This window comes from Cetorhinus maximus, chromosome 10 (assembly GCF_964194155.1).
Source record: "Cetorhinus maximus chromosome 10, sCetMax3.hap1.1, whole genome shotgun sequence".
In the NCBI taxonomy this organism is placed as follows: Eukaryota; Metazoa; Chordata; class Chondrichthyes; order Lamniformes; family Cetorhinidae; genus Cetorhinus; species Cetorhinus maximus.
This window is the reverse complement of record NC_135888.1, coordinates 8,723,183-8,750,684: the sequence shown is the minus strand read 5'-3', so window position 1 is coordinate 8,750,684 and position 27,502 is coordinate 8,723,183. Positions and strand designations below refer to the sequence as shown.

Here is a 27,502-nt window from a genome sequence, read left to right as displayed (position 1 = left end):
AATTACACAAAGCAAGTTATATTCTTTTGGAAATAAAAATAATCAGTATCACTATCTTTACTGAAACCAAAAACATTTTACAGTCCAGGGAATGCAAGACCAGTGTCATGATAGGCTAAACCACAACATTCTCACTCAAGTTATCAGAATTTTTATATTCTCAGCCAGACTTCTAAATAGATTATTGGTAAAGGGTCACATCTGAAACACTGACACTTTTCTTTCAGATGCTGATTTACCTGCTGTGAATTTCCAGCATTTTTAATGCACTAAGCATGAAAGCAGAAAAGGCTTGCACTTACTAAGCTTTTCATGTTCTCAGGATGGCTCAAACGCACTTTACAATTAATGAAGTAATTTTGAGTGTAGTCACTGTTGTAATGTAGGAAATGTGGTAACCAATTTGTGCACAGCACACTCCCACAAACACCATTATGACAGTGACCTAATAATCTGTTTTAGTGATATGAATTGAGCTATAAATACTAATCTTGACACCGGGAAGAACCCATCTGTTCTTCTCCAAAATAGTGTCATGGGATCTTTTATGCCCAACCTGAGAGGCGGACAGTTTACTGTCACATCTGAAAGACGGCATCTCCAACAGTGCAGCACTCCCTCAGTGCAGCACTGGAGCAACAGCATAGATTTTGCGCTGGTCTCAGGGGTGGGGCTTGAACCACAGCCTTTTGGCCAAGAGGCAAGTGTTACCAACTGAGCCACAGCAGACACATCAGCTTGTGATATCATAGTGCTGCAGGAAAACCTGATCTTGACCCGACTTCACAACCTGCCAATACCCAATTCTGTGGGCCATCCCACCGCATCAGCCCAAGAGTCTAGAATTCTTAGAGCACTGATGCTGAAATTGGAGAAATATAAAAATACATCATTTATAGTCAACAAATTTAGGTCAAAAGTGTATTCTAAAATTCAGTTATTGGTCTACGCCAACAATTTAGTATTAATGACCAATAATCTCCAGAAGATTTCTACTTATCTTGCAAACTTTTAACGGCCATTTGGAATAAAGAAATCAAAGAATATTTGGTTTTATTTCTGTGGTTATGATTATGTATGATAGGCAGTCATCTTTTTCAGCAATATATTCTTATAAAATATAGTCTAAAGAAAAACAATTCCAACTAAGCCTTTGTTTTAATTCCATGAATACGATATGCTCATTGATTCAATGCTAACATTCATTCCTCAATAAACAGAAAAAAATTATAATCTTACAAAAAAAAATTACTGATTTTCACAATGAGCCCATCAACTCCTCAGAAATCTCCTCTTTCCTTCTTAACCCAATTTCCTATCACTTAAGAAACATTTTGGGATCTCTTAATACATTGGTATGTTAATTTTAATTATCTTATTCTACTCTTGAATTCTCTTGTGCTCTCCTGACTTGCAGCTTCTCCAGCATCTCTTCCCCTATCCTACTCTCATTACTAACTGTTGTGGCTAATTGAATAACTTAAATAAAGTGGGCACAGGGAAAGCTGATAGTATTTAGCTAAAGTGTGACTGATTTAATCAGTGTTAAAATGTAAAGCGAGAAGGGAGAAGAAAGGATTACAAAAAAGAGAAAGAAAAATGAATGGCACAAATAATCGGTGTATGAATCTAATTGCACATTCAAAGATAGCCCTCAGGTTCGTTTTCTCTAAAATCCAGTGCATTCTAGCAGAGATTGAAAGGGAGTAACAATCTTTAGGGATAGTTATAGTCCGAGCTCATTCTAAAATCCTGTCCCCCGGCCAGAGAGAGCGGAAAGCCAGATCAGCTGGTCATGATGTTTGAGACTGTGCTACAACGAAGGGAACCATCATCCTCCAGGGCCAGATAAATAACATTCAAAGTGAAACACCCTCTTTAGATCTTGCTGTGGTGCAAGGTGAGGACTCTTGGATCAAATCAGTCCAGGTGGTCATCATGGGCCAAAAGGTGCCTTCAACAGAAGTAACATTTTGCAGTACAGGATAACTTGTTACTTTGTCAAGGCATTTGGTTTGTGCCCCAATCACCTTCAGTGGGCCCAAGAAGGGTGAGAGAAATTTGCAGATTGATAACATTGGTCCATTTCTCAGGACTCAGTAGGGTAACCAGTACGTTTTACAAATTTACAAATGAAGTTGAGTAACAAACATCAGGTTTGAGAGAAAAAGGCTAAATTAGTCTATAATGGCACAAAGAAAGAAAGAAAGAAAGAAAATAAAAAGGTTCCGTCCCTTTTTTACTATTAAAAGCTACAAGATTTCAGTGTATGGTCTCATTAAAAAGTCTATGTGAATATTTTGATGGCACTGGATGCAGCTCCACCTTCTTTTCCTATTTGAGCTACACAGTTTTCACAATGAAACTAAACCTAGCTTTTTCTTAAGTTATATTACGGTCATTTGGAAAGTCACCTGAAGAAAGAAGATTACCTAATTTATTGGGATTTTTGTAAGAACGTGCTATTTTGGGTTTTTTAAAATCTGTTCTGTGTTGAGTTTAATTAATAAAATATTGGTCTGAATTGAAGTGGAATTAATTAGGTTAAATAGCACATTATATTGTGAAAACCAGACACTTCTTACAGTCACAGAGAAACTCTGGCTGTTGTAATTGTGTGAGGGTCTCTAGTTACAGACAGGAGACTATCACATACATAATTGCTATCTTTGAATATCTGATCAATGGCAAGGGCTCCGTGATTAAGGTGATTCTGATCTTCAATCATGCCGGTGGTGCTAGAACGTGTGGAAAATGGGGAATGCTACTGCTATCAACCAGTATGATAATGATTTGAAACATCCTGTAGTTGGATGTACCACAGAGTTGCGTCACAGAGCATTTAAAGTTAATAGCAGTGGTACTCAAATATCTGCTGTGATAAAACTGACTTTTTTGACTCATAGGGACGGAGAACAATTGGTTGCATTTTTGTGCCTCCATGGCGCATGCTTCAAAGGTTAGCAGTAAAGGTGCTGAAATATATTTTCTAAATTTAATTGTATCAGGAAATCTTGTACACGCTTTAATAGGCACAAAGACTAGGGCCGGGGTTTTCTAACGAGCGAGGCGGTGCCCCAGCCAGAAGTCCACTGACTTGCGGCGGGACCAGAAGATCGCAGCGGCGGGCGGGTGCGGAAACTCCCGCCGTAGGGGGAAAAGAGTGAGATGGTGTTTGGTTTTGTGATCGGGGAAGTTTTTTTAAAAAAAAAATTTACATGAATCGGCACAATTGCAATTGGCAACGTTTCACATCACCTTGTTGCAAACCTGCAGAAGAGTTCCACTTTCCACTCAGACAATTCCTGAGTCCTGATTCCGGTTCACATGCACAGTCAAATGAGAATGTAGGTGGGTGTGGAATTATAGGCTGAGGCTCAAAGATCAATCACACAGTATGGATATCCTACTCCTCTATTACACTGGAAATTCAACACATTTATTGAACAAATGGAAATTTCTGTGCATCATCCATATCAGGTCCAGATGGACTTCACCCTAAGGTCTTGAAAGAAGTGGCTAGTGGGATAGTTGATGCACTGGTTTTAATTTTAATTTTCCAAAATTCCCTAGATTCAGGGAAAGTTTCATTAGATTGGAAAATAGCAAATATGATTGCTTTATTCCAAGAGGGAGGAAGACAGGAAGCAGGAAACCAGTTAGCCTAACATCTGTCATAGCAAAGATGTTAGAAGCTATTATTAAAGATGTTATAGCAGGGCACCTTAGAAAAAATTCAAGGTAATCAGGCAGAGTCAACATGGTTTTGTAAAAGGGAAATCATGTTTAACTAATTTATTGAAGTTCTTTGAAGGAGTCACATGTGCTGTGGATAAAAGGTGGATTTACTATACTTCGATTTCCAGAAGGCATTTGATAAAGTGCCACATAAAAGGTTACTACAGAAAATAAAAGCTCATGGTGTGGGGGTAACATATTGGCATGGATAGAAGATTGGTTAGCTAACAGGAAGCAGAGAGTTTGCATAAATGGGTCTTTTTCTGGTTGGCAGGATGTCATGAGTGTTGTGCTACAGGGATCAGTGCTGGGGCCTCAACTTTTTACAAGTTATATAAATGACTTGGATCAAGGAACTGAAGGAATGGTTGCTAAATTTGCTGATGACTCAAAAATAGGTAGGAAAGTAAATTGTGAAGAGGGTGTAAGGACGCTATAAAGTGACACAGATAGGTTAAGTGAGTGCTGAAGATCTGGCAAATGGAGTATAATGTGGGCAAATGTTAAATTGTTCATTTTGGCAGGAAGAATAAAAAGGAAGCTTATTATCTAAGTGGTGAGAGATTGCAGAGCTCAGATTCAAAAGGATCTGGATATCCTAGTGCATGAATCACAAAAGGTTAGTACGCAGGTAATTAGGAAAGCTAATGGAATGTTATCTTTTATCGTGAGGGGAATTGATTACAAAAGTAGGGAGATTATGCTTCAGTTGTACAGAGCATTGGTGAGACTACATCTGGAGTGTTATGTATAGTACTGGTCTACTTATTTAAAGGAAGATGTAAATGCGTTAACAGTTCAGAGAAGGTTTACTAGACTAATACCAGGAATGGGCGGGTTGTCTTATGAGGAAAGGCTGGACAAGTTAGGCTTGTATCCACTGGAATTTAGAACAGTAAGAGGTGACTTAATTGAAACCTTTAAGATCCTGAGGGGTCTTGACAGGGTGAACGTGAGAGGATGTTTCCTCTTGTGGGAGTATCTAGAACTAGGGGTCACTGTTTAAAAATAAGGGCTCGCTCATTTAAGACAAAGATGAGGAGAAATGTTCTCTCTCAAAGGGTAGTGAGCCTTTGGAACTCTCTCCCTCAAAAGGCAGTGGAATCAAGAGTCTTTTGAATATTTTTAAGGCTGAGTTAGATGGATTCTTGATTAACAAGGGGGGTGAAAGGTTATCGGGGGTAGGCAGGAATATGGGGTTCAGGTTACATTCAGATCAGCTTATCGAATGGCGGTGCAGGCTCGAGGGGCCAAGAGGCCTACTCCTGCTCCTAATTCATATGTTCGTATAAATGCAACAGGACAATAAGGCTTTGGAGAAGATGGTAGAGTAGTTGACTAGTCACCATATTTCCACCCATCCGTGGATTAAGATTGCTTCATATTATGGTAGTTTAATAAATCATTTACTGTACAATAGTGCTAATCATTACAATGTGTTGTTTGAAGCCTATGCTTAGAAGGCTTGGTCACCATTGCCCACAATTCAGAATTAACTGCCCTCCTGCAGAAGGATAAGACATAAGATTCAGTGACAACTCAGAGATAGCTCCCTACCCACCACCCTCACCCCACCCCATGGGTGTTTTGAGGGATTAGGCTTTGCAAGAGTTAAGTTATCCTAAGCTTTTCTCTGTCAAGGAGTTCATTCAAAAGCACTCCTCACTGCAAGATTACTGGACTTCAGTTAACAGGAAAGTCACTCTATTACTTTCTGTGTAAACAAAAAATCTAAGAGCACAGCCATTCTGGAACAGTACATACACTGCACTGTCAATTTTTCCCCCATCAACTGTTCCCTAATCCCGATAAAACTACAATGTAATCAACAAAACCTTTTACTTGTCAGATTCTTAGACTGCAATCTAACACTACCTCTTGCCATAATACAAAATCAACAAATGAAAGAATCAAAATTAAAACAAAGCATTGAAGCTCTTAAAATTAAGTTTACATAAATCAGACAGAGAACACAAATGAAGTATGAAGGTTGAATTTTAAAAAGTTAACTTGCAAGGAAAACAAAATACAGGAAAATCTCTTGTCTGGCAGCTCCTGGAATGGGAGGCGCCGGTTAGCCGAATATGTCAGCTAACTGAGATCTAAGGTGACTCCTGCGTGTTCATCTAATGAGCATGCTCCAAGATGATCACATGGTGTTGAGGTCTCAAGAGGTGCAGGAGCACGTGAATCGAATGAGTGGTGTCAAGGTGGGGGGGGGTGGTGTTGCAGAGTGGTGGGAGGCTGAGACCGGGGTGAGGACAGGCCACCGATAACTCTTAGGAGTTTGATATTTCCAATCAAAAAACAGACCCGGCCCCAGAATTCCGGTTAATAGAGAATTCAGTTAGTTGAGTGCCAGATAACAGAAATTTCACTGTAATTAACAATGGACTTGAAAATGAAATAAGGTTCTAGAAATGCTCAGCAGGTCTGTCAGCGTCTATGGAAAGAAACAGACAGAGTTAAAGTTTCAGGTCTGTGACCTTTTACCAGAACCCTTTCTACTGAAGCTTTCTGTGTAAGGTCACAGACCTGAAACATTAACTCTGTTTCTCTCTCCACAGATGTTGCCAGACCTGCAGAGTACTTCCAGTATTCTCGGTTTTTATTTCAGATTTCCAGCATCTGCTGTATTTTGTTTTCATTTTCAGCTCTAATACATCAATCATGCATCCATCATGCGTCCACACACAGTCCAATTGTGATAAATGCAATCTGCCACATTTTACAGCACTGAAATAGACAAAATTAAACTTGCAGTAAAACAGCACAATGATTTTAATGAGACAACACTTACACATTTTTCACAGTACGATTATCAAATTAAGGTCACTTACCCAATGAAGGTATACTGAGGGGGAGCTTGTTTAGATTTGCCATAAATTTTTACATCACAAATGGCAGCTTCAGTTGAGTCACGAGGAATGAATTTAATGCACATCCTTCTCTTCCTGAAAGCTGGCTCTTCTATTTAAGAGATAATTTTAAATGGTACAAATAGGTACCTATTATTGAAATTGCTTTTAAGCATGATTCATACCATGGCTTGAAACATTGAAAAAACAGCTGCTTCACGCTTACCCCGATATATGGATATAATTGTATACCCCTATAATAAATAACACAAACACTCGAATGGTTAATTTGCTATATGGTACAGGTTATGAAATAGGGAAACTATTGCACCAATTAAGGAAAAGTGTGACTATTTCTCACATCCCCTAGGGTTTTTATACTTTGTTATTCTTGTCAAAGTGACCTCACCTTTATAGCAGGCAAGGCTGGCTTTTTTTTTTTACAAACAGTTCCTTCCAAATGCATTTTTGTGAAGAACTTAATTTGCACCTTAATCTGCTCTGAGCGAGATACAGCACCAGAGTCAGAGGGGATTGGTTTAATTCCGGTTGTGAAAAAACAATTTACAACTACTGTTGTGCTTTAACAACCGTGAAATAAGGGATAAACTTTTCCTAATTCAAAACTTTAAAGCTACATGCCTTTATCTGATAAAATCCAATACTACTTAACCATGTCTGCAGCACGTAAAACCCATAACTTACGTGTGTCCATTGTTTCCTGAATAGGAATAAAGCCCACTGGTAAAGTATCCTTTAAATCGATCAGCTTCATATCCACAAGCACATTCCCTAAATGGCTCTTTAAAAGCCACAAGAGAGGGAGGAATAAAAAATAAGGTGTCACACATGCTACAATGTTCTGGATAGCCTATGTCATAACATTCCATTATTTCTCTGACACAGAAACAAATAAACCTCCATCTACCAAGCAAACACTAGAAAATCAATTGGACGTTCCATAAAAGTTTCCCAGACAAAGCCAATGAGAAAACAGTGTGGTTCCTGTCATAAACAAATGTGCAGTAATAAGCCTGTCACCTGGGTTAGTAGCGATTCACACTTCTTGCAACAGAGAAAGAACATGAACATTTACACAAATATGTTTCATCGGAAAAGCGCTTTCACTCCTTTTATAATTTTCCTTCTTAGATTCAAACTACTGTTAGCTCTTTTTTAGACTTATCTTTATATACCATCAACCCACCAGGCACACAATGGCTGGAATACTTCTGCAGGTGCAACAAATCCTACAAGTTCTGCCAGTCCCACCTGGAAATGGGACAGGAAAGTTAGCCAAAGAGATGTGTTTGAGAAGCTTTTTTAAAATAAAAACATTGGAGAGGTGGAGTGTGTTCTGGAAAGCAAGACTAGTGTCATGGAGGGCTCTATGACTGTTGGTAGAGCAAAGAGAGGGAATGAATAATAGAAGGCCAGAATCGGCTGGAGGAGCCTGCACAGGTGTGCATGAGGGATTTATGGACAAGAAATCCGATAGCTTAGAGGTGATCAAAGGGTATGATGCAGACAGTGGCAGAGATGGACATCGCCAATATTGTTGTCTAAGTGTCATGCCGAGTGGCACAGGCAGCCATGGTCCTCCAAATTTTCCAATCATAGCAACAGTGGATGGCCTCATTGTTGGAGTGCTGGTTAAACCAGTTTTTAATGTTATCGAGTTACTTCCTGCGCTGTCGGCCTCTTGCTCTTCTTCCATTAATCCAACCCTTCTTCACGGATAACATGTCTGAAAAACTCCACTTGTCTTTGTTTGATATTATTTAACAGTTCTCTTGTTCTTCCAGCCTCATTCAGTGCTTCTTCGTTAGTTCTTTCTTCACCCAGCTTACCCTTAGAGCCCTTCATAAGCGCCACATTTCAAAGCTGTTGATTTTTTCTTCCTCTTTCCCAATGCTCCAAGCTCACATCTATAATTCATTACTGACCAGGTGTAACATTTTAGTACACGGGTTTGTGTTTCAAGAATTAAGCTGATATTGCTTAGAATATAGCTTATGTCAGCAGCATGCATGTGGGTGAACTGTGACAGTGGGTGACCAAACGTTTGGTTACAAAGTAGTACATTTTAGGGGTTATGGGGGAGGGGGAAGGAAAATTTGGGACTGGAAAAGATAGGAAGAGGTGAGGCCATGATGGGATTTTTACAGGAGGATGGGAATTTTAAATTGGAGATGATGGAGAGCTTGAAGCTATTGCAGGTCAGCAAGCACAGGGATGATGGGTGAGCAGGATTGGGATACAGGCAGCAGAATTTTAGATGAGCTGAAGTTGTCAGAGGGTGGACAACAACTCAAGTCCTAAGATACCAGGCACCAATGAAGGTTTCACCAGCAAATGGACCAAGATCATAGAAAAAGAAGCATAAACCAAGCAGTATAGAATAACTAGGTGGAACATCAAGTGTGTGCAAATGCTTGGGGATGCGAGGGTAGGGGCAGAATGGAATTTCAAATCTACCTGCTAGATGGAAGCCGGGCAGGTGGGCAGTTAAAATGCCCCAGATCATTTATCCGCTAGAAAGACACCACTTCAGACTTTAACAGGTGCTTCAAGACAGGCAGCTAGGCACCTGCACAAGTTGACAATGTGCTACTTCACATGTGCTAATCAGGGTTCAATGACACAAGTGGGCCCAGACGGTGATTTTAATCTTCAGCCTGAGCAGGGAGCCGTGAAGATGATATGGAAGTAGAAACTGCAAGATTATTTTTTTTTTTAAACTTTCCCTTCTGGGGCCACAAATCCTTCAAATCCCACAGGAAAATTTAAGCTTTCCCTGCCCCACACTCCCAGTGCTCTCCCTCCACCACCCCCCCCCACCCCACCCCACAAGACCCTCTGAACCTCATTCCCCACGCCTTTGCAAATATGACCGGATGTCCAAGAGCCACCCAATTTTCCAGGGACTGGCAGGCAGCACGTTAATTATTTTTTAAAAGTCCTAATAATGGCTTTATTTGATTTGAAATATTATTCATTCATTTACAATGGAATTCTGGTCCAACACAGGGTAGAGTTCAGACACTTATATCCAAACAGGCGACTTCGGCCAATGACCTCGCCATGTAAAACCACATCACAATTTCCGTGGCCATAAGCATGTTCCTCAGGGCGTCCTTTACAGTTATTTGGTTGTAACTCCCATCTTAAAAGATGCCACAAGGCCCTTGAAGCTTCCAACAGCCACTGGGATTTCTCCAGGAGTTGGAGGAGTCAGCTCCACCCGAGCATATTGCCAGAAGGTAGCCAATCGCGGTTCAGGGTAATTAGCAGCAGCCAGGGCGAGCTTGGGGCCGCTGGTCACCACTTTCGGCACCAACCGTCGCGCCGCCTCCGCCATCTTCACAATGGCACCTCCGGGAAAGGCCCCCATAAGGCGCAGTGGTTAAAACAATCATTGTCCCATACTGTGACGGGTGAGTTAGTAGCCAACTGAAACCAGCTGAGCCCTGTCGGCAATCTAGTGGCTTTAAAACTCTCCCCTTAGAACTGATAACTAGAGAGAGACTTAGTGAGCCTTTGGAAACGTATAGGTTAAATCAAGCTGGCTAAACCTGGCTGCCAAAATGTTAATCCACATCTTCATCAGTTTTTCCCCACTCTTCAACACTTTCCGTCCTCCACACAAAACACCGTGGTCTACATACTCACTCTCATCACTCTCTGCCCCTGCCAAGCTCCGTCAACTGTGTGTGTTTGGCACACTGTCCTTGCTTTCAAACACCCTCCAAGGTCACGTGTCATGAGACGTTAGCAAACTCTTGAAGCAGCACACAGGCACTGGTTTACTTCTTACATCTGTCCCAACATTGGGGGCTGCTCTTTCGGTCAAAAATCTTCCTAAATTCCTCCGCACCTTGTCATCTCCTTTTTAGAGCCGTGTTATGAACAGTTTCATCACTCATGCTTTTGCTCCAGCAACTTAGTTCTTCAACTCTCCTGGTCAAGGTCCAACTTCTTTATTCCACCCTCAATCACTTTTTTGTAACCAACAGAAATGTAACCTACTGTTTTTACACAAATGATAAATAATGGTTTGGTTTTGTATCCTTGTGCTATTCTTCAGTGCTACTGCAGGCTTTGCCCTGTGGCATATTTGAAAATGTGGGTAGTTGCTTATCAAGCCTGTGCAGAGTATTAACTGCACTTTTATTATAAAACCAGAAAAACAAAAGCATTTGTGTGGTTCTGACTAAAATAGGTTTGTCAATAATATGTAAGTCAACATAACTGCGAAAAGACATTAAAACACTTTTAAATGGCGTTGGAGAGGTATGCTGTTGAAGAAGGCCTGCTGATGTTAGAGATGCTTAAATGTTCCAGTAAGGTGTGAAGTCTATCTTTGGGAAAAGGCCGAAGCCATCTAAAAGGTTAAATAAAGGTCATACCACTAACAACTATTGACCTGTAGATGTATCTAGTCAAGTATCAGGTCTGGCATTTTTGTTGCTCAGTTTGTTCAAGGTATCATTTAAACAGATTTGTGGCCTCATTATACCTTTAGGGAAAATGAGGTTAAAAACCCATTGATTCAAGAGAAGCTTCCACTCCAAGTCAAGTACACTGGTGGCTACTGTAGGAATGGTACCCTAAATTAAGCACTCATATTTCAATCTTCAAACAATAATTTATAATACAAGCTAATCATAATCATTATCTGGTTGAGCAGTTTAAAAGCAGTTAACAAAGGATATTAAGAACTGAATGAGTTTTATGAACCTGAAAGTGATGTCCTTCTTCAACAGAGTTTGAATCTATACAGTCCTTTAAAAGTAAATCCCAGGCCACTTCGCAGAGGCAGATATAATGGTAAGTCATCAAAAGCTTGGAAGAAGTGACGGGAAGGAGGTGAAGAAACAGTGAGGTTTTGGGAAATTTGAGAGGGTGGCGCTTAGGCAGCTGAAGATGATTGTGGGCAGAGGAAGGAACCTACAAAAGACCAGAATCAGAGAAATGAATAGTTTTTGGGGTGTTGGAAGAGGTGGGGAGGGGTTTGCATGGATGATGGAGTCTACAGAGAAGGGGATAGGTGAAGCCAAGAATAGATTTACTCAGGGGAGGAAAATTTTAAACGGGAGAAGGTTTTGGAGATCCATGAGCCACTGCAGGTCAGGAAGAACAGGGGTGATGAGTAAAGCAGAACTTGGCGAGGGATAGGTTACAGAAAACAGGGTATTCAATGACCTGATGCTTATAGAAAATGGAAAACGAGGAGCCAAGAGAACACTGGTTAAGTCTGAAGATGACAAAGGCGTTGATGAAGGCTCCAGCAGCAAATGAGCAGATGTAATAGCAGAGACAGGCAACATTCGAGAAGTGAAAGTAGACAGAGTTTGTGGATGATAAAGGGTTGGAAACTCAACTTTAATTCTAATAAAATGCCACGGTCTCAAGCACCCACATCTTCATAATTACTTACACCGTAAAAATTTAACAGATAACGATAGTGAGCATATACCAGATGGAAACTTGGAATAAGAACTTAACTCTTTAAATGCAAATTAATGCAGAACTTGCATGTGAATGCCTCAAAATATATTTAAACTAGCAGAGGCAAAACATTTGCAATGCAATTAGTGCCTTTACCGCAACATTATTTATTTAAATCCCCATCCCATGCTATTCCATCCTTCCCATGTCATACCCAACACTCCTTTCTTCTTTCATATCATCCCCATCCCATCCATTTTTCCTATCTCATCCTTCCCCCATCCCCCAATCCCATGCCAACCCTCTCATGCTACACTCATCTCACTTCTTTCATCTCTCTATCATCCTCATCCCAAGCCTTCTTCCTATGCCATCACCATTTACCATTCCATCCCACCCATGCCATCACCATTTACCATTCAATATCTCTCATGCATTCTCCTTTCCATACCTACCCCAGAACCCCCTCATGCCAACCCCCACATACTGTCCCCCCTCTTCTTCCCACTCATCCAGTCAAACCCCACTCCCCCTCCCATGCCATTTCCCGTTCCCCTCCCTTCTGCTCCACCCCATGCCCCCCCCAAGGCTCTTGCGGAGTGCTTAATATTTGGTGAGGTTGTTTTGAAAATCTCATGCTCTGGTCTGAGGGAGAACAGTTAATTAATTAGATACTGTAAAACTTTACTGTGTTATTCAGGTACCGCGTATACCCAGGCACCGCCCACCAAATAAACCCAACAGGCAGATCTCTTAAACTGACCAATCCATTCAAATGGCCAATAGTCCAGACAGACAAACAAAAATTCCAATTTATTATTATAGGTTCATTTGGATTTTAGGTATTTAAAACTTGGTTTAAATTGTTTAATAAAAAAAAGGTAAATATTCTTCAGTGCAATACAGTGAGACACGTGGAATGGATTATAGGACTAAGTACACTGCATACCACAATTTTCAAGTTAACATGAACCATGTGACAACGGTTTGTTTTCCAACTTGTTCTGGTGTGCGTGATCAGGAAGCACCAATAAAAATAATGATAATTACTCTTTGCATACAAGGAGAATGTTCCATATTGAATTTTCATTGGAGTTGCAGTCTATCAGCCAAGAACTTATCTTGTTCTCACAATTGCCCTTCTCAGAATTTATCATTTAAAAGAAAACAATCGATGCCGTTGTACATCGAGACAACAGGGCAGGCTTTGACATTCACTCCAATTTCATAGCTTTTCACTGCACAGAGTTGGGTTATTGTGTATGTGGTTTGAAGTTAAGGCAGTCATTAGAGCAACATACTGCACCAGCTCCAACATGCCTTGCCTCTAGGTCATACAACACAGGCTTACTCCCACATTTCTCAAAGCTACAAGATCCCAATCTGAGCCATGATGAGAGGCTAGGCACTTCCCCCAGGGAAACAGGAACGTTGTAAAGAGAGTAAAGAAATCGGAGGGCTAGTCAATATCATCTTTCTCCAGAAAAGCAGTTGCTAAGGCCTGACAGCAAACTCACTGTCCAGCCTTTCAGATGAGCAGTAAATAGTTCAAAGAGAGGAAGCCCCTCTACTTAGATTTACTACTTTTTATAACCTTTTATGTTACCACAGTGTTACAGATGTCTGTTAAATCAAGCTTTACTACCCTGCTCCAATTTTAAGAATTCCCCTTTAGGCACTCCCCAACAAACGGGCAATGATTTTTTTTGAGGCGTCTATTTATACTGCCTGGTAGTCTGGTGCTAGTAAGTTCACAAAAGACATTCAAAATCCTCATATCCATCTCTACTTTGTACCCATGCTGTGACTATTATGGAAGAATTGCTGTACCAAACCGAGAACACAAAACCTCTTTGCTCTTCCATTTCAATATACAAATGATAGATAGAAAGAAATTCTACAGCATAGTTTTACCTACTCAAATTTGCAGCTACACCAATAAACGTACATGAGCTATAACTTGCAAAGCAAATTCAGTTAAACAGTGATTTCATATTTTGACCCTCATTCTAATAAATTGGATTTAACGAAGTATTACAAGGAATTCTACCATCATATTGAAACCACTATATTTGCAATAAGTGCTCCTAAATTGGTTACTGAAACGTACTCTAATACATTTATACAGGCTTCCATTTTTCAAAAGCAAAACTGATTACTATAAAAACACAAGCACGAGGTCATTGATTTGAACTTACATTCTCCTTAGAAAATGATCTCGTAAAACAGAGATATCTAGTGACCTTGGATTTAAATAAGCCGTCCTTCCAGAGGTCAGCATCCAAACCATCTGCCGTTTGCGAAATCTGTGAAAACAAGACAGCATGTGCAAATGTGAGGTGGAATAAAGCTAATTTATGTACAGTGAGTTTTGCTATTTTCCCTAATTAACACTGACTGTACTAGTGCAGCGTCTCATCAGATCAATCCACCAGGTACTGTACAAAAGTATTTACAAAAATGCTTCTAAAATAGTCTCCAAGGATACCACCGGCTAAAGGTACATTGCAAATGGTTTTGATAAGAAATCTGCAAGTTTTAAAGCATTTTGTGGACAAGCAGGATGGATGGTGTTGGGCAATAGTAGAAAAAGAAACATTATCATATACTTAAAATTCAAGCCATGTCAGGGAATGCTTATATTGTGTTATGTTGACAACTTATGAAACAACACAGGAGAAAATAACGAGATGTGCTAAAAAATGGTTTTTGCCTCTGACTATTGTTAGTTGCCAGCCTCTAAAGCACAGTTTACACAATTGACAATGGTAGTTTCAATTTACACACATCAGACTTTTCATTTCTAAATGGAGCAGCTGTAAAATGGGAAATCTGAATTTATAGTTACCGTGCAATTAACACTGACCACTACTAAAATGCAGCTATAATATGCAATCTCTCTATTCTGGAAATAAAGTGCTTCATTCGATTTAAAATCTAGAGTTAGCGAATAGTCATTAGTTAATATACACAGTGGAATTATTTGCATTTACAGAAACAAAGAAACATAGAAATTTTATGGCACAAGAGGAGGCTATTCAGCCCATCGTGTCTGTGCTGGCTGCAAAAGAGCTATCCAGCCTAATCCCATTTCCCAGCTCCTGGCCAGTAGTCCTCTAGGTTAGTATTTCAAGTGCACATCCAAGCATTTTTTTTAAAGCAATGAGCGTTTCCCTCTTTACCACACATTCAGGCAGAACCCCATCAACCTCTGGATGAAAAAAAACTCAAAACTCCTTTCTAATCCTTCTACCAATTACTTTAAAGCTATGCCCCCGGTTACTGAACTCTCTGCTAATGGCAATAAGTCCTTCCCATCCAGTCTATCCAGGCCCTCAATTTGTATACACCTCAATTAAATTGCCCCTCAGCCTTCTCTGTTCCCAAGGAAGCAACAACACCAGCTTAGCCAATTTTTCCTCAGTTAATCTATATAATTAAAAATAATGGCGTGCTATGCAGCTCAACTGTCCAACAAACTGGTTTCAAAGTCTTCTCTAACTACCTCGACTGTAGGTTCACTTCACTGATAGTTACTATTAAGCTCACAGTAAGTGGAGTTTTGACACTTGCAATACGAATAAGTAAATCTCACAAAAAGTATTCCTCAGCATTGTGAATCTGTCACACAAACTGTGGAGAGCAATTTATTATCTCGTAGGCAAGCACTTTAACGGTGTTTATGTACTACTGCACTCTGAAAACAGCTTACTTCCACACACCCTCAGGGGCTCCCAAGCTCTGGTGCTTGTACCCTCAAGGGTACACAAGACATCTCTTAGGGTGGGGGAGCTACATAGAAGTTGTCTAATGGTGGATTTAAGGTCTACTGGAGATATTTTTAAAAATTCATTGATTTTCCTTGCATGTGTGCACGTGCATGCAAAAAAAACAAAAAGTTAGGATGCTTCCTGCCAAATGTTTGCTCTGCCTATTGTACTTTTCCCCAAAGGAAGGGTGTGCCACGTAGCCAAAAGATAGGCTGCTGGCCTTGCCCTGGGAGACCGGTCTCTGTGCTAGTTGGCTGCCAGGGACCCTTCATCCTGCTCTTTCGAGCTTCCTAACATAGTTCAGAGATCTCCATGGAGGACACGTCCTTTTCCAAACTAATTGGAGCCAGCAGGGTGACCTAGAGCAATTAACCACCCGGAAGGAGGAAACAATCATCTGCACTTAACTGGCCTTTTGCCTGGAGGAACAAGACAACTCAATGACAGCCAGCGGTTTCCGGAGAGCACAGGACTCCGAGCTGGAGATGGGCTAGTGGGGTCTGGAGGAGCAGGGGATCAAGTGCTCCAGCCCACTGACCTCAACCATCGACCATGAGCTCCAGGAGACTGTGTGTGTCTCTAGGCTGGCTTCTCCGGGGAAGCAGGAGTAAGTCATTCACCACAGTGGGGAGTCTCTGCACTTCAACAGGAGCCTTGTTCCTGCAGGATCCTGCTGACGCTGAGCAGTGTAAAGAGCTAGGCAGAGCCGGTGAGGGTAATCAGTTCCCAGCAAAATGTGGTGTGGACCAGGAATGGCTGAAAACTTCACCCATTTGGGGATGAAATTCAGAGTTTACCCAGCATTTTTGAAAAAAATCTAACACCTGATATCACAGAATCAGAAAGGCTATACATCATTTAACACTCCATTTACAAAATATATCATTTATATTTTACATAAGTGTGTGTATGATGATACCAACATTTAAAGGGGTATTGTCTTGATGAATAAAGTTCCACTGATTTGCGTGCAGGTCCAACACAATAGCCTGAGTAGTTAAAACAAGCAAAAGCTTGCTTTCATGTAGCACCTTTAATGTAAAGCAAAACATCCCAAGAGATTTCACAAATGAACGTTGGCTGGGAAAAGGATATAAATTATCAAGGGAGAGACTAGTAAGGAGGGGGGCAGCAGTGACCGAAGTCAAGCCAAAAAAAATGGGTTCCGAGAAGACTTTTAAAGTAGCAGGCATCGGTGGACATGCGGAGGAGATCAGAGGAGGAGTGAAACTAATGCCCCAAAGGATCCCCAAGTGGTGAGATTAAAAAAAGTCAAAATCAGAGAACTGAAGGATGCCACAGAAGCTAGTGTAAGTTGCAGGATACTGATGCGATGCCGTGTAGCAAGGCTATGAAGGGAATTTGTTAAGAATGAGTAGTTTAAATGTAACATGTTATGGGACAGGGGCCAAGGTAGGTCAATGATGTTATGATCCCCAGCTGAGGTTACCCATGGAAAAGCCTGATCCCAGGGTGGAACCCAGCTCGATAGATCCTAACTTTTATTTGTTTGTTTAGATACGTGGAGAGTGGCTACTGAACAGAGTCACCAGAGTCAGCTAATGAACTTTTAACAAAAGAACAAAACATTTATTTAACAAGAAGAGATGAACTATATAACAATACTTCTTCACTCACAACCATATCTTTACAGATATATACAGATTTGTAAGGGCAATGCAAGTTACAAAACCTATCTGATACTCTAATGTCCACAGTATGTACACAGTCCATGTAAACCAATAGGCAACCTGTGGTCAGATACACCAGCCTCTGAAACCAAGTGACAAATACCACCTCAACCAGATGCTATGGATCTCTCATCAACTCCCCCAGATGTTTGTCACACCGTGAGCAAACCAGTGTCACCAAACTCCGTCTTTCACACGAGGGTTTCCAATCTCCACTCTCCAAGGACTCACTTTGGAATCTTCTCCCAAACTGACACTTTCTCTCAGACGCCTTCTGCAAGGGTTTGCCTCCAGGGTTTTGAATTCTCCTTTCGATGTTCCTCTCCCCTGGGTCACCACATGCGTTCAAGCTTTCTTCCACGCACTCTCTCACCGACTCAGCTGTCAACAGTACGCCACTGCTTCACATGCCCATAGCAAAGAGTTACAGACCTACAGTTGCCTCTTTGGACCTTCTGACTTCTCACAAGCCTTTATATCACTTTGACCTGCTTCATGCAGCTGAGAGCTTTAAGCCTTTCTCTGTTCCTCACTCTTAACTTCATTTAACAGGGCTTTTTCCAGGTTCCTGTCATTGACTAGAAGGTCTGCTTGCGACTTTCTCCTGTTCCAATCCCCTGGATTCTTGGGGACTTTCTTCTTTAGCTTGGGACTGGATATCTGTCTCTTTTACTCCAGTCTCTCTCTCTGGCAGTTACTTTCAACCAACTTTAGCTTGGGACTGGCTATCTGCCCCATCTAGGCTGCTTCTGCTTGGCAGCTGTCTTCAAAACCAACTTGACTCAAACACCTTCCAAATCAAAAGTGCTGTGCCTACTTTCTTCTGTGGGAGGGACCTGCCTCTATGGACCCCCGTTGCTGCGCAACAACCCAGTTTTTTTCTCCTCTGTTTACACTTAACTTCTCTTGCAGTCGTAAACTCTCATTAGCAATGCAGGCACCTTTAAAGTGAAACTAAAACTCAACTTGACCTTTTCTTAACAAACAGACACAGAAATACAAATCAAACTTAAACTTTAAAGCTAGAACTCATTCCCAACACCTACAAATACCAATATAACTTGCTTAATCTATCTCTATTTCCTAACACAAGTAGTACTGCCAAGGCATTGTTTCAAATGTATTATAATTTGTGCATTTTACACAATGCGTGGGCATTAAAGAGGTTAAAATATTAAACTTGTATGCTGGTAGGGGTAGGTGGAAGACTGGTAGATCTGGAAGGGAGTACAGAATAAGTTTGGGAACCTCTACTCTACCAGTTGAGACTACTGATACCCAAAGCATACAGACATATTGGCCTTTTTCACAAATCACCTAACATGACATACATATTTTTGAGAGAAACTGTCAAAGCAATAGTTCGACAATCACACTAATGAAATTCACTACCTGCTGATGCACAGTAACATGAAGCAAGCACCGAATACACAATACAAACCTAACAGTGCTTTTGAAACCAGGTCACGGATATCTTTTTCATGCACTGACATACAAAATTGCAGCAAAGGCAGTTTTCAAATGTTATCTAGCATACTGGACTCTTCATTATTTCTTTCATTTTGAAGGTGGCTTACCTTTGCTGTGAGCCTCAAAAGAGACACTTTGTATTGATTTGCAATACAGTTACATACTCTGTACTTCTGCCATTAAAAGTAAAAAAAAAATCAAATATCAAGATGCTTCTTTAGGGAGAACAGGATGCTTTAAACGCTATGCAATATTTCTAATCGCTTTAAACAGTTCAATTTCTATCATCATCAGTGACAGACCTGCAACCACCATTACTTCATCCGGGCATTGGGTAATTGGGTTCTCTAGTCTAGCACAACCCGAGTTTAGAAGTATAAAATCTGTAACATTTCCTAGTTCTTCACAGCTCAATTGGACAGTCTACTCCTGAGAATACAAAGTCAATTTTGCATTAAAAAGGATATCCAATAATTTGAAAAGCGTACCATAAGTAACACAGCAAAATGAGAATTTTTAAAAATTGAATTCAGATATATTGAATGAAGTGACTAGGTAGGCGCTTGTACAATTTTTTTTGAAAAAACACATCCACCTTTACACTTTATTCAAATTCCAGAGGCAAAAGAAAACCTTATACTTAACTTACAATCCAAAACAATGAGACTAAGCAATCCCATCTAACCATTTGCCCAAGGACAAAGCTGTATAGAATAAAATGAGGGGAAAAAAGTGTTCTGCTCCAGTTTTGTGGGGCTGCACCCCTACTCCAGCTCTTTGTCTCTGACCACACAGCTCCTGTATCTTAACTTCTTTCATGTTGGTACTGCTTCCAGCTCAAGGGTCACCAGGTCACATGGACCAGTATTTCTTATTATCCATGAAAATTACAATTGGTCCCTTTACAATTGATGCAAACTCTGAAAAGTAATTTTCAAACATTCTTTAAAACAATTACAAATTCCACAGACCTTTTAAAGAAATTGCAAATTTTTACCACTGTACTGCTTCCAGTTCACAAGATTTAAGACTCTTACCATAACACACAAACTAAAAGCAACTGTGACTAAACACCATTTCAGTAGGCACCTTAAACTCTAAACTACAAAAAAACCTTTAACATTTAAAACAACCAAAAATCTCACGCTATGTTATATTTTACTCTGTCCCTTAAGTCCATCCTCCAGGAGTCAATCTAAAGTGATTCCTGGCTCCTTTTTCCTTTTCCAGCCAAGTGAGTTCTAACCCCTGAACTAACTTTCACGGTGCAAGTTACCAAGGAGATCCCTCCCTATTGTCAAAGCTAGGCAAATTTTCCAGCTTTGTTTAAACACTCACAAACCTTGGTCTCTTCAATCCAAGTGCAAGCTCCCACCCGCACTTTGAGTGATGAACAATAGAGACTTGCTGCCACTATCTCTCCTCTCTCTCGGATTTTTACCTGACACTGTCTGTGAAGTTCAATGATACCTTTAAGGAAACTTGCAACCCAATCCTACAATGGCTTCCTACGGGCTCTTCCCCTCCCAAAGTCCATCTCTGTGGCAATGTAAATCACATAGGCCTTGTATCCAGGTAGAAATGCTAACTAGCTATCTTAAAGACTTGTATTTACTTACAAGATAGTAGAAGTATAACCGTTTACAAAACTTAATATTCCCGATACCTTTCTGGGATATTGGAGACTAATCATCCATCCATCATCTGCACGGATGCCTTGCCATTGTCCATAGGTATGAAAACCTTGCACCTTCTTCCCAGTGAAACAACCTGCACCCCCACGCTATAATCTTTAAGGACCAAACCATCCAGAAGAATTCAGAACAGGTCACATGACCTCTTTCATCCTCCACCTCACAGTAAATTAAAGACACAGTTCCAAAACATGATCTTCGAAAACCTCTCATTTAAAATACAATGACACAAAAATGCAACTTTGCACCACCTTTCCCTACCTCGCAACTGCTTCTGTGGTGTCAGACTACATGTCAATCATCTGGTTTTGATGAATTGCAGTTTGTTCCAACCCAACCAAAAAAAAAATCAAGACAACTGAAGCTTGCACCTTCAGGGACTATTGCAAATCCTGTTCCCTGGTCAAAGGTTGCTTCCGCCTCCTCAGCTTTTGCCTCAGCCTCAACAAACTGCTCACAACCTTGATGTCCTGTAAACCATGAGTTTTGGACTGCATACCTTCTCTAGCACAAAAACTGCCAACTTCCGTCTCAGCAGCACTGCTTGCGTTCCCAACATCTCCTTTCCACCAATGCTGAAACTGTCAGTCATGCCTTTACAACTCCAGACCTGATTACTTCCCTCCCCTCCTTTTAAAAACCTCTCAAAAGCCATTTCTTTGACCAAGTATTCAGTTGTCCCTCAAAGCTCATCATCCAATCTTTTCTCTTATGCCCATTATGAGCTGCCTTGGCATGGTCATTGCACTAAAAGATACTCTATAAAAACCTATTGCTGTTCCATGTCCAAGCTAACATTCCCCATTTGTTTGCTTCAGCACAAAAGGAGAAATTCCTAATTACAGTGCTTTACTTGGTGTGCAGCGTACAGCCAGGGCTGTGAGAAGCATTCTGAGCATACATTTTTGACAGGGGCAATGGGCATAACTACAGGCCATAGATTAACCTCAATAAAAACAGAATTACCTGGAAACACTCAGCAGGTCTGGCAACATCGGCAGAGAAGAAAAGAGTTGACGTTTCGAGTCCTCATGACCCTTCAACAGAACTGAGTAAAATTAGGAGAGGGGTGAAATATAAACTGGTTTAAGGTGGGGGAGAGAAGTTGGGGGGGTGGTGGTTGTAGGGACAAGCAAGCAGTGATAGGAGCAGATAATCAAAAGATGTCACAGACAAAGGAACAAAGAGGTGTTGAAGGTGGGGATATTATCTAAGAGAATGTGCTAATTAAGAATGGATGGCAGGGCACTCAAAAGGTACAGCTCTAGTGGAGGTGGGGTGGAAAGACTGACAGGGCATTACAGGTATAGATTTAAAATGTGACATCTTTTGATTATCTGCTCCTATCACTGCTTGCTTGTCCCTACAACCACCACCCCCCCCCCAACTTCTCTCCCCCCACCCCACCTTAAACCAGCTTATATTTCACCCCTCTCCTAATTTTACTCAGTTCTGTTGAAGGGTCATGAGGACTCGAAACGTCAACTCTTTTCTTCTCCGCCGATGCTGCCAGACCTGCTGAGTTTTTCCAGGTAATTCTGTTTTTGTATTGGATTTCCAGCATCCGCAGTAGTTCTTTGTTTTTATCTCTGTGATTAACCTCAATGCTGTGCTTCTATTATAGGGAGCGATTGATTTTACTTCTAGTGGCAACTTTCACTGGACCCCAACTAATAATGATATTATAAAGAAAACATACATATAAACTAAGTACAGCCTCCTTAAAGCAAGACTCAAATGCAATTATGGGAATCACCTCTTAGAATTGAATATCACTTGAGTGACAACCGTAATGTTAACTGATTTCAAAATCTACTGATGAAGGACATCTCATTGTGGGACCAGTTACAAGAATTGCTAACACTTTTTTTTGTTTTAAATGAAAAACATTTAGAAGGGTCTGGGTCTTCTAGGCAGGGTTGGAAGTAGTATCTTTGGAAGCTTGTTAACCAGATTGATGCTGAGACTAGTGAACTGTAGGTTTATGTTCTGAGTTCAAAATGGCCTCCTTCCTTTGTACCGACATTATCCTTACAATACCAGGACCACACTTAGAATCATAGAATGGTTACAGGACAGAAGGAGCCATTCCACCCATTGTATCCGTGCTGGTTTGCTACACTTGTGCAGACAGTAATGACACGTCTTCCAACACATTAACGGAGAAAATTGTTACAAATTCTGTCTTTGTATGCAATCACGAACCAAAAAATTCACTATAGCTCACTTAGAAAATTGCAACATCTGTCTACAAATTTAATACTTCTCCGTCAGTAAGAGGATTTGCTTAGCACAGTTGCTTATGGAGAAAGGCAGCAGCAGCTTATATGACACAATTGGAAATATTAAAGTGCTGGCTAAGCTAGTAGTAATCCCCATCATAGCCATTCATCTGAAACAAAATGAGATCTGTACTGTAATACAAACTGAACACACAACAGCAAACAGAATAGCCCATGCAGGAGGAAGATCTTGTTAACGCAATCATAAGTTTGGTCCTTGTTTGTGAATGATCTAAGATCTCAGAACTTTGTTTTTATCCACTTCATAAATAATTTTTTTTTATGACAGCAAATAATGTGGTCGACAGCATTAAAAGCCACAGAGGGGTTGACAAGGACAAGGATCACATAATGTATCATGGTCAGTCACAGAGGACATCATTTGCAACTTTGACTGGCACCATTTCAGTGCTGCAGCTCAGATGGAAATTGATTGGAGATTCAAACATGGAGTTGCAGAAAAGACGGACGCAGATAGAGGCAACAACGTGCTCAAGGAAGAGAGGATGAAGACGGGGTGACAGTTCACAAAGAAGGGTGATGACTACGGTTTTGAATGGGAGGAGAATAGTATCCAAGGAAGTCACTTAAAATGTCAGTCAACACTGAGACAGGAAGAGAAGTTAGACGGTTAGCATTTTAGTGGAGCTGGGCTTAAGGGAGCAAAACACGTGCCTCATGATGTTACGGCCGGTCTCAGGGAGAGGTTCCCCCAATTTGTCAATTTCTCAAACGGGACCCCAATTTTGTTACGCTCCCGGTGAGGAGGTATGAGCTGGCTCCCCTTCTTTATTCAACTCCTCAGTTGGTCACAACAGAGTAGCCCCACACAGTCCACTAACACCTTGCCTAATGGTTCCCCAAAAGTCAGCACGGGAATCATAGGTGCAAGCTTTATTGCAGGCTGGTGTGTTCCCACAACCTGGCAGGTGTGGCAGCTTCTGCAAAACCTGACTACATCCTTGTGGAAGTGTGGCTAGTAAAAATGCTGGCTGATGCAGGCTTGTGTTTTGCATATACCGATGTGCCCAGCCATCGGAATATCTTGAGCTAGCTATAACATTTCCCTGCATTACCTTGGCGACACCAAACCTGGTAGATCACTGTCCACTCCTCATTTGCAGGTCTGTGAGGGGATCTCCATTTACTCATTAGCACCACATTTTTAATGTAGTAGCATTCAGGGACTGCTTTTGCCTCAGCTTCAGTGTGGACAGCCCGAGCTAAAGTTTTTAAACAGTGGGTCAGCTTGTTGGGCTCTTGCCAAGGAGGATCTATTTGTTACCTCCTTGGGGTCTTCTAGAAAAATGTTTCAGATAACCAGACCACAGGGTCTTCTGTCTGCAGTGCCACTTCAGCCTCCTCTGATGGAGCCTGTTTGGCGATAGACCGCGTGATAGATAGATGCCAGGCACTTTCTCCTGCAGCTGTCCTGTCTCCCTGACCTCAGTTGGCTTCTCTGAGACCACTGGGGATGCGATTACCTTTGATCCTGCCAGGTCATTGCCGAGGAGCAGGTCAAACCCATCCACAGGCAAACTGGGGACGACTCCCAGGGTCACTGGTCCTGACACAAGGTTGCACGCCAGACGCACCCTGTATAAGGGGATGGGCATGTACCCTTCTTCAATCCCCTTTACCAACACCTTGGCACTTACTGCACTCTCTGGTAGGAAGGTCATGCCTTTTCCCAGCAGTTGAGTTTGGCTAGCCCCTGTATCCCTCAGTATTACCCTCGGCTTACTCACTGCACCCTGGGGAAATGTGGTCACCTTTCCTTCAGATACAAAATCCTTGTAACTCTCAGGGATTATTTGTTTAACCTCACCTGCACTCTCAGGAGTACATCTACAGTGAATCACAGCCACAATCAGTTCCATGGCCTGGTCTGCTATGTTCTCTGACTGACTCACATTCTCTGTACGGGGTGTATGTGCTCCAATAAATCCCACTGTTTCTTCCTGTAACCTCCAGCAGTTGGCCCGGACATGCCCTACCTTTTGGCAGCTGAAAGACAGACATCTTGGCCTCGCTTTTCATCTCAGCGCCACCCTTTCTGTCCTGAGGAGGGCCCCCAGCATTTCCTTCTCTCCCATGAGTGCCCAGTTTTCCTAACGCCCTCTCCAACTCTACCCTTTCCAGTTGGTTGGGGGTGACTAAGGGAGGGTCTTTTCTGAGAGAAAGGTTTGTGGATCAGCTCATAACCATCAGCCAGTGTGGCTGGCTGCCTGCCTGGCTCCTGTGACAGACTCCCCTGCTCCTCCGGGTATGTTCTTATTGGAAAGGGTAGGGAGTTTTTAAAACTCCTCAAGGAGAATTATTTCACGGAGGTCTTTGTAAGTGGCTTCTGTTTTAAATGCCCGCACCCACTGGTCAAAAGCGAGTTGCTTGGACCTTTCAAATTTCAGGTACATCTGATCAGGCCATTTTCTGAAGGTACAGAATTTCTGACAGTATGCCTCTGGCACTAAGTGTTAAACATTTGAAATAGCCCTTTTTGCTGCCTCAGTCAGTGACACATTCCTCAGGCAAGAGGGAGTAAACCTCGTGAACTTCTCTTGAAAGCTTACTCTGCAGTATTAGGGACCAATGTTGGACTGGCCACTTTAATTGCTGCGCTAACCACTCAAAATTTCCGAGATAAAAGAGGCTTCCACCTCTGCTTCATCAAACTTAGGAATTAAAATGAGCAAACCGGTTGCCTCAACCCTTAAGTCTGAGTTAGTGGTGTCTTCAAGGGACACACAGTAGGATTCTTGCCCCTCAGCTCGAGCTGTTTTAACTTAAACTCCCATTCCCTGTCTTGAAATTCTCTCTTTTCTCTCGATGTCCTTTGTCCTTCCTCGTTCTCTCTTTCCCTTCCCCCTTTCTCCCTTTGCCCTTCCTTTTCTCTTTCCTGAAATTCTAATTTCCACTATTCAAATTTTAATCTCTCTACTGCTACTCTATCGGTTTCATCGTCCTCAATTTCCACCTGTAGGCCGTTGGCCACCCTTTTAAAATACCAGGCTTTCGGGAGAAATTCTAATCTTAAGCGCCTCGTTAGCTCTTTTAACCTGTTCAAGGGACGGAACTGTTAAATTTTCATAACTAACATCACTTCCCTCTGTAAAAACACTGGCATCAAATGTGGACATTTTTACACTTCAGGAGGGCAGATCCAAGAAACCCTTTTTGCGGATTTTTAAAATTGGTTTCAAAGGAACAATTTACTTCCCCACTCTAATCCTTGCGTTTTGTCTGTGGGAGCTCCCCTGGCACTGAGCCCCCAATTTGCTGCGACCAGTCCCCGGGCAAGGTCCCCAATTTGTTAACTTCCTGAACGGGGCCCCAATTCTGTTACGCTCAGGGGTGAGGAGGAATGAGCTTGACTCCCCTTCTTTATTCAACCCCCTCGGTTGGTTGCAACAAGGTTAATTTAAAAGGGATCTCTTCCCCCGTGGATACCTTTTCCCAGTGCAGATGCATTTATTTATTTTAGAAGGAGCCAGCTTGGACCAGGCCTGAGTCAAAGAAAGAGCAAGTTTATTAGTTACTCAAAACCCAAGAAAAATAATAAAAATGCAAACACATTCACACAGATCAGAAATGAGAAGTTAAGAGTCCAAATAAAACGCCATTTGAATCAGCGTTTGGCTTGTCCATGAGACATAGATGGCGAAACGTTGCGGCTGTTAAGTTGGGTGATTCCGGTAGAGCTGACTTAGGCAGTTTAGCAGTTGGTTTGGAGACACTTGGTTCTGCAGGTTAGCTGAAGAGGCCGTCATATTTCCTTTTTAATTGTGGCTTTGCTGAACCTTGGCCTCCAGCAACAGAGACAGAGCGGCAGGCAGAGAGGGGCGGGGAGAGAGAGAGAGAGAGAGGGGCGGGGGGAGAGAGAGAGAGAGAGAGAGAGAGAGGGGCGAGGAGAGAGAGAGAGAGAGAGAGAGAGAGGAGAGAGAGGGGGGGGAGAGAGAGAGAGAGAGAGAGAGGGGCGGGGGAGAGAGAGAGAGAGGAGAGGGGCGGGGAGAGAGAGAGAGAGAGAGGGGCGGGAGAGAGAGAGAGAGAGAGGGGCGGGGAGAGAGAGAGAGACAGAGGGGCGGGGAGAGAGAGAGAGAGAGAGGGGCGGGGAGAGAGAGAGAGAGAGAGGGGCGGGGAGAGAGAGAGAGAGAGAGGGGCGGGGAGAGAGAGAGAGAGAGAGGGGCGGGGAGAGAGGAGAGAGAGAGGGGCGGGGAGAGAGAGAGAGAGAGAGGGGCGGGGGAGAGAGAGAGAGAGAGAGAGAGAGAGAGAGAGAGAGAGAGAGAGAGAGAGGGGCGGGGAGAGAGTGAGAGAGAGAGAGAGGGGCGGGGGAGAGAGAGAGGGAGAGAGAGAGGGGCGGGGAGAGAGAGAGGGAGAGAGGGGCGGGGAGGAGAGAGAGAGAGAGAGAGGGGGCGGGGAGAGAGAGAGAGAGAGAGGGCAGGGAGAGGAGAGAGAGAGAGAGAAGGGGGGGCGGGGAGAGAGAGAGAGAGAGGAGGGGGCGGGGGGAGAGAGAGAGAGAGAGAGAGAAGGGGGCGGGAGAGAGAGAGGGGG

The 27,502-nt window shown here is 42.1% G+C and overlaps 1 protein-coding gene across 3 annotated transcripts in view; it reads right to left on the bottom strand.

Annotated features, from left to right (window-relative positions):
* mvb12ba (multivesicular body subunit 12Ba) overlaps window positions 1-27,502 on the bottom strand; it is a 169,043-nt gene that overhangs the window by 114,801 nt on the left and 26,740 nt on the right. For all 3 annotated transcript variants that reach the window (XM_078549920.1, XM_078549919.1, XM_078549921.1), the window contains exons 3-5: window positions 14,246-14,353; window positions 7,302-7,398; window positions 6,579-6,708 (exon numbers count right to left, since the gene is read on the bottom strand). In XM_078549920.1, the coding sequence (XP_078406046.1) occupies window positions 6,579-6,708; window positions 7,302-7,398; window positions 14,246-14,353 (335 nt within the window). The remainder of the gene's footprint in view (window positions 1-6,578; window positions 6,709-7,301; window positions 7,399-14,245; window positions 14,354-27,502) is intronic.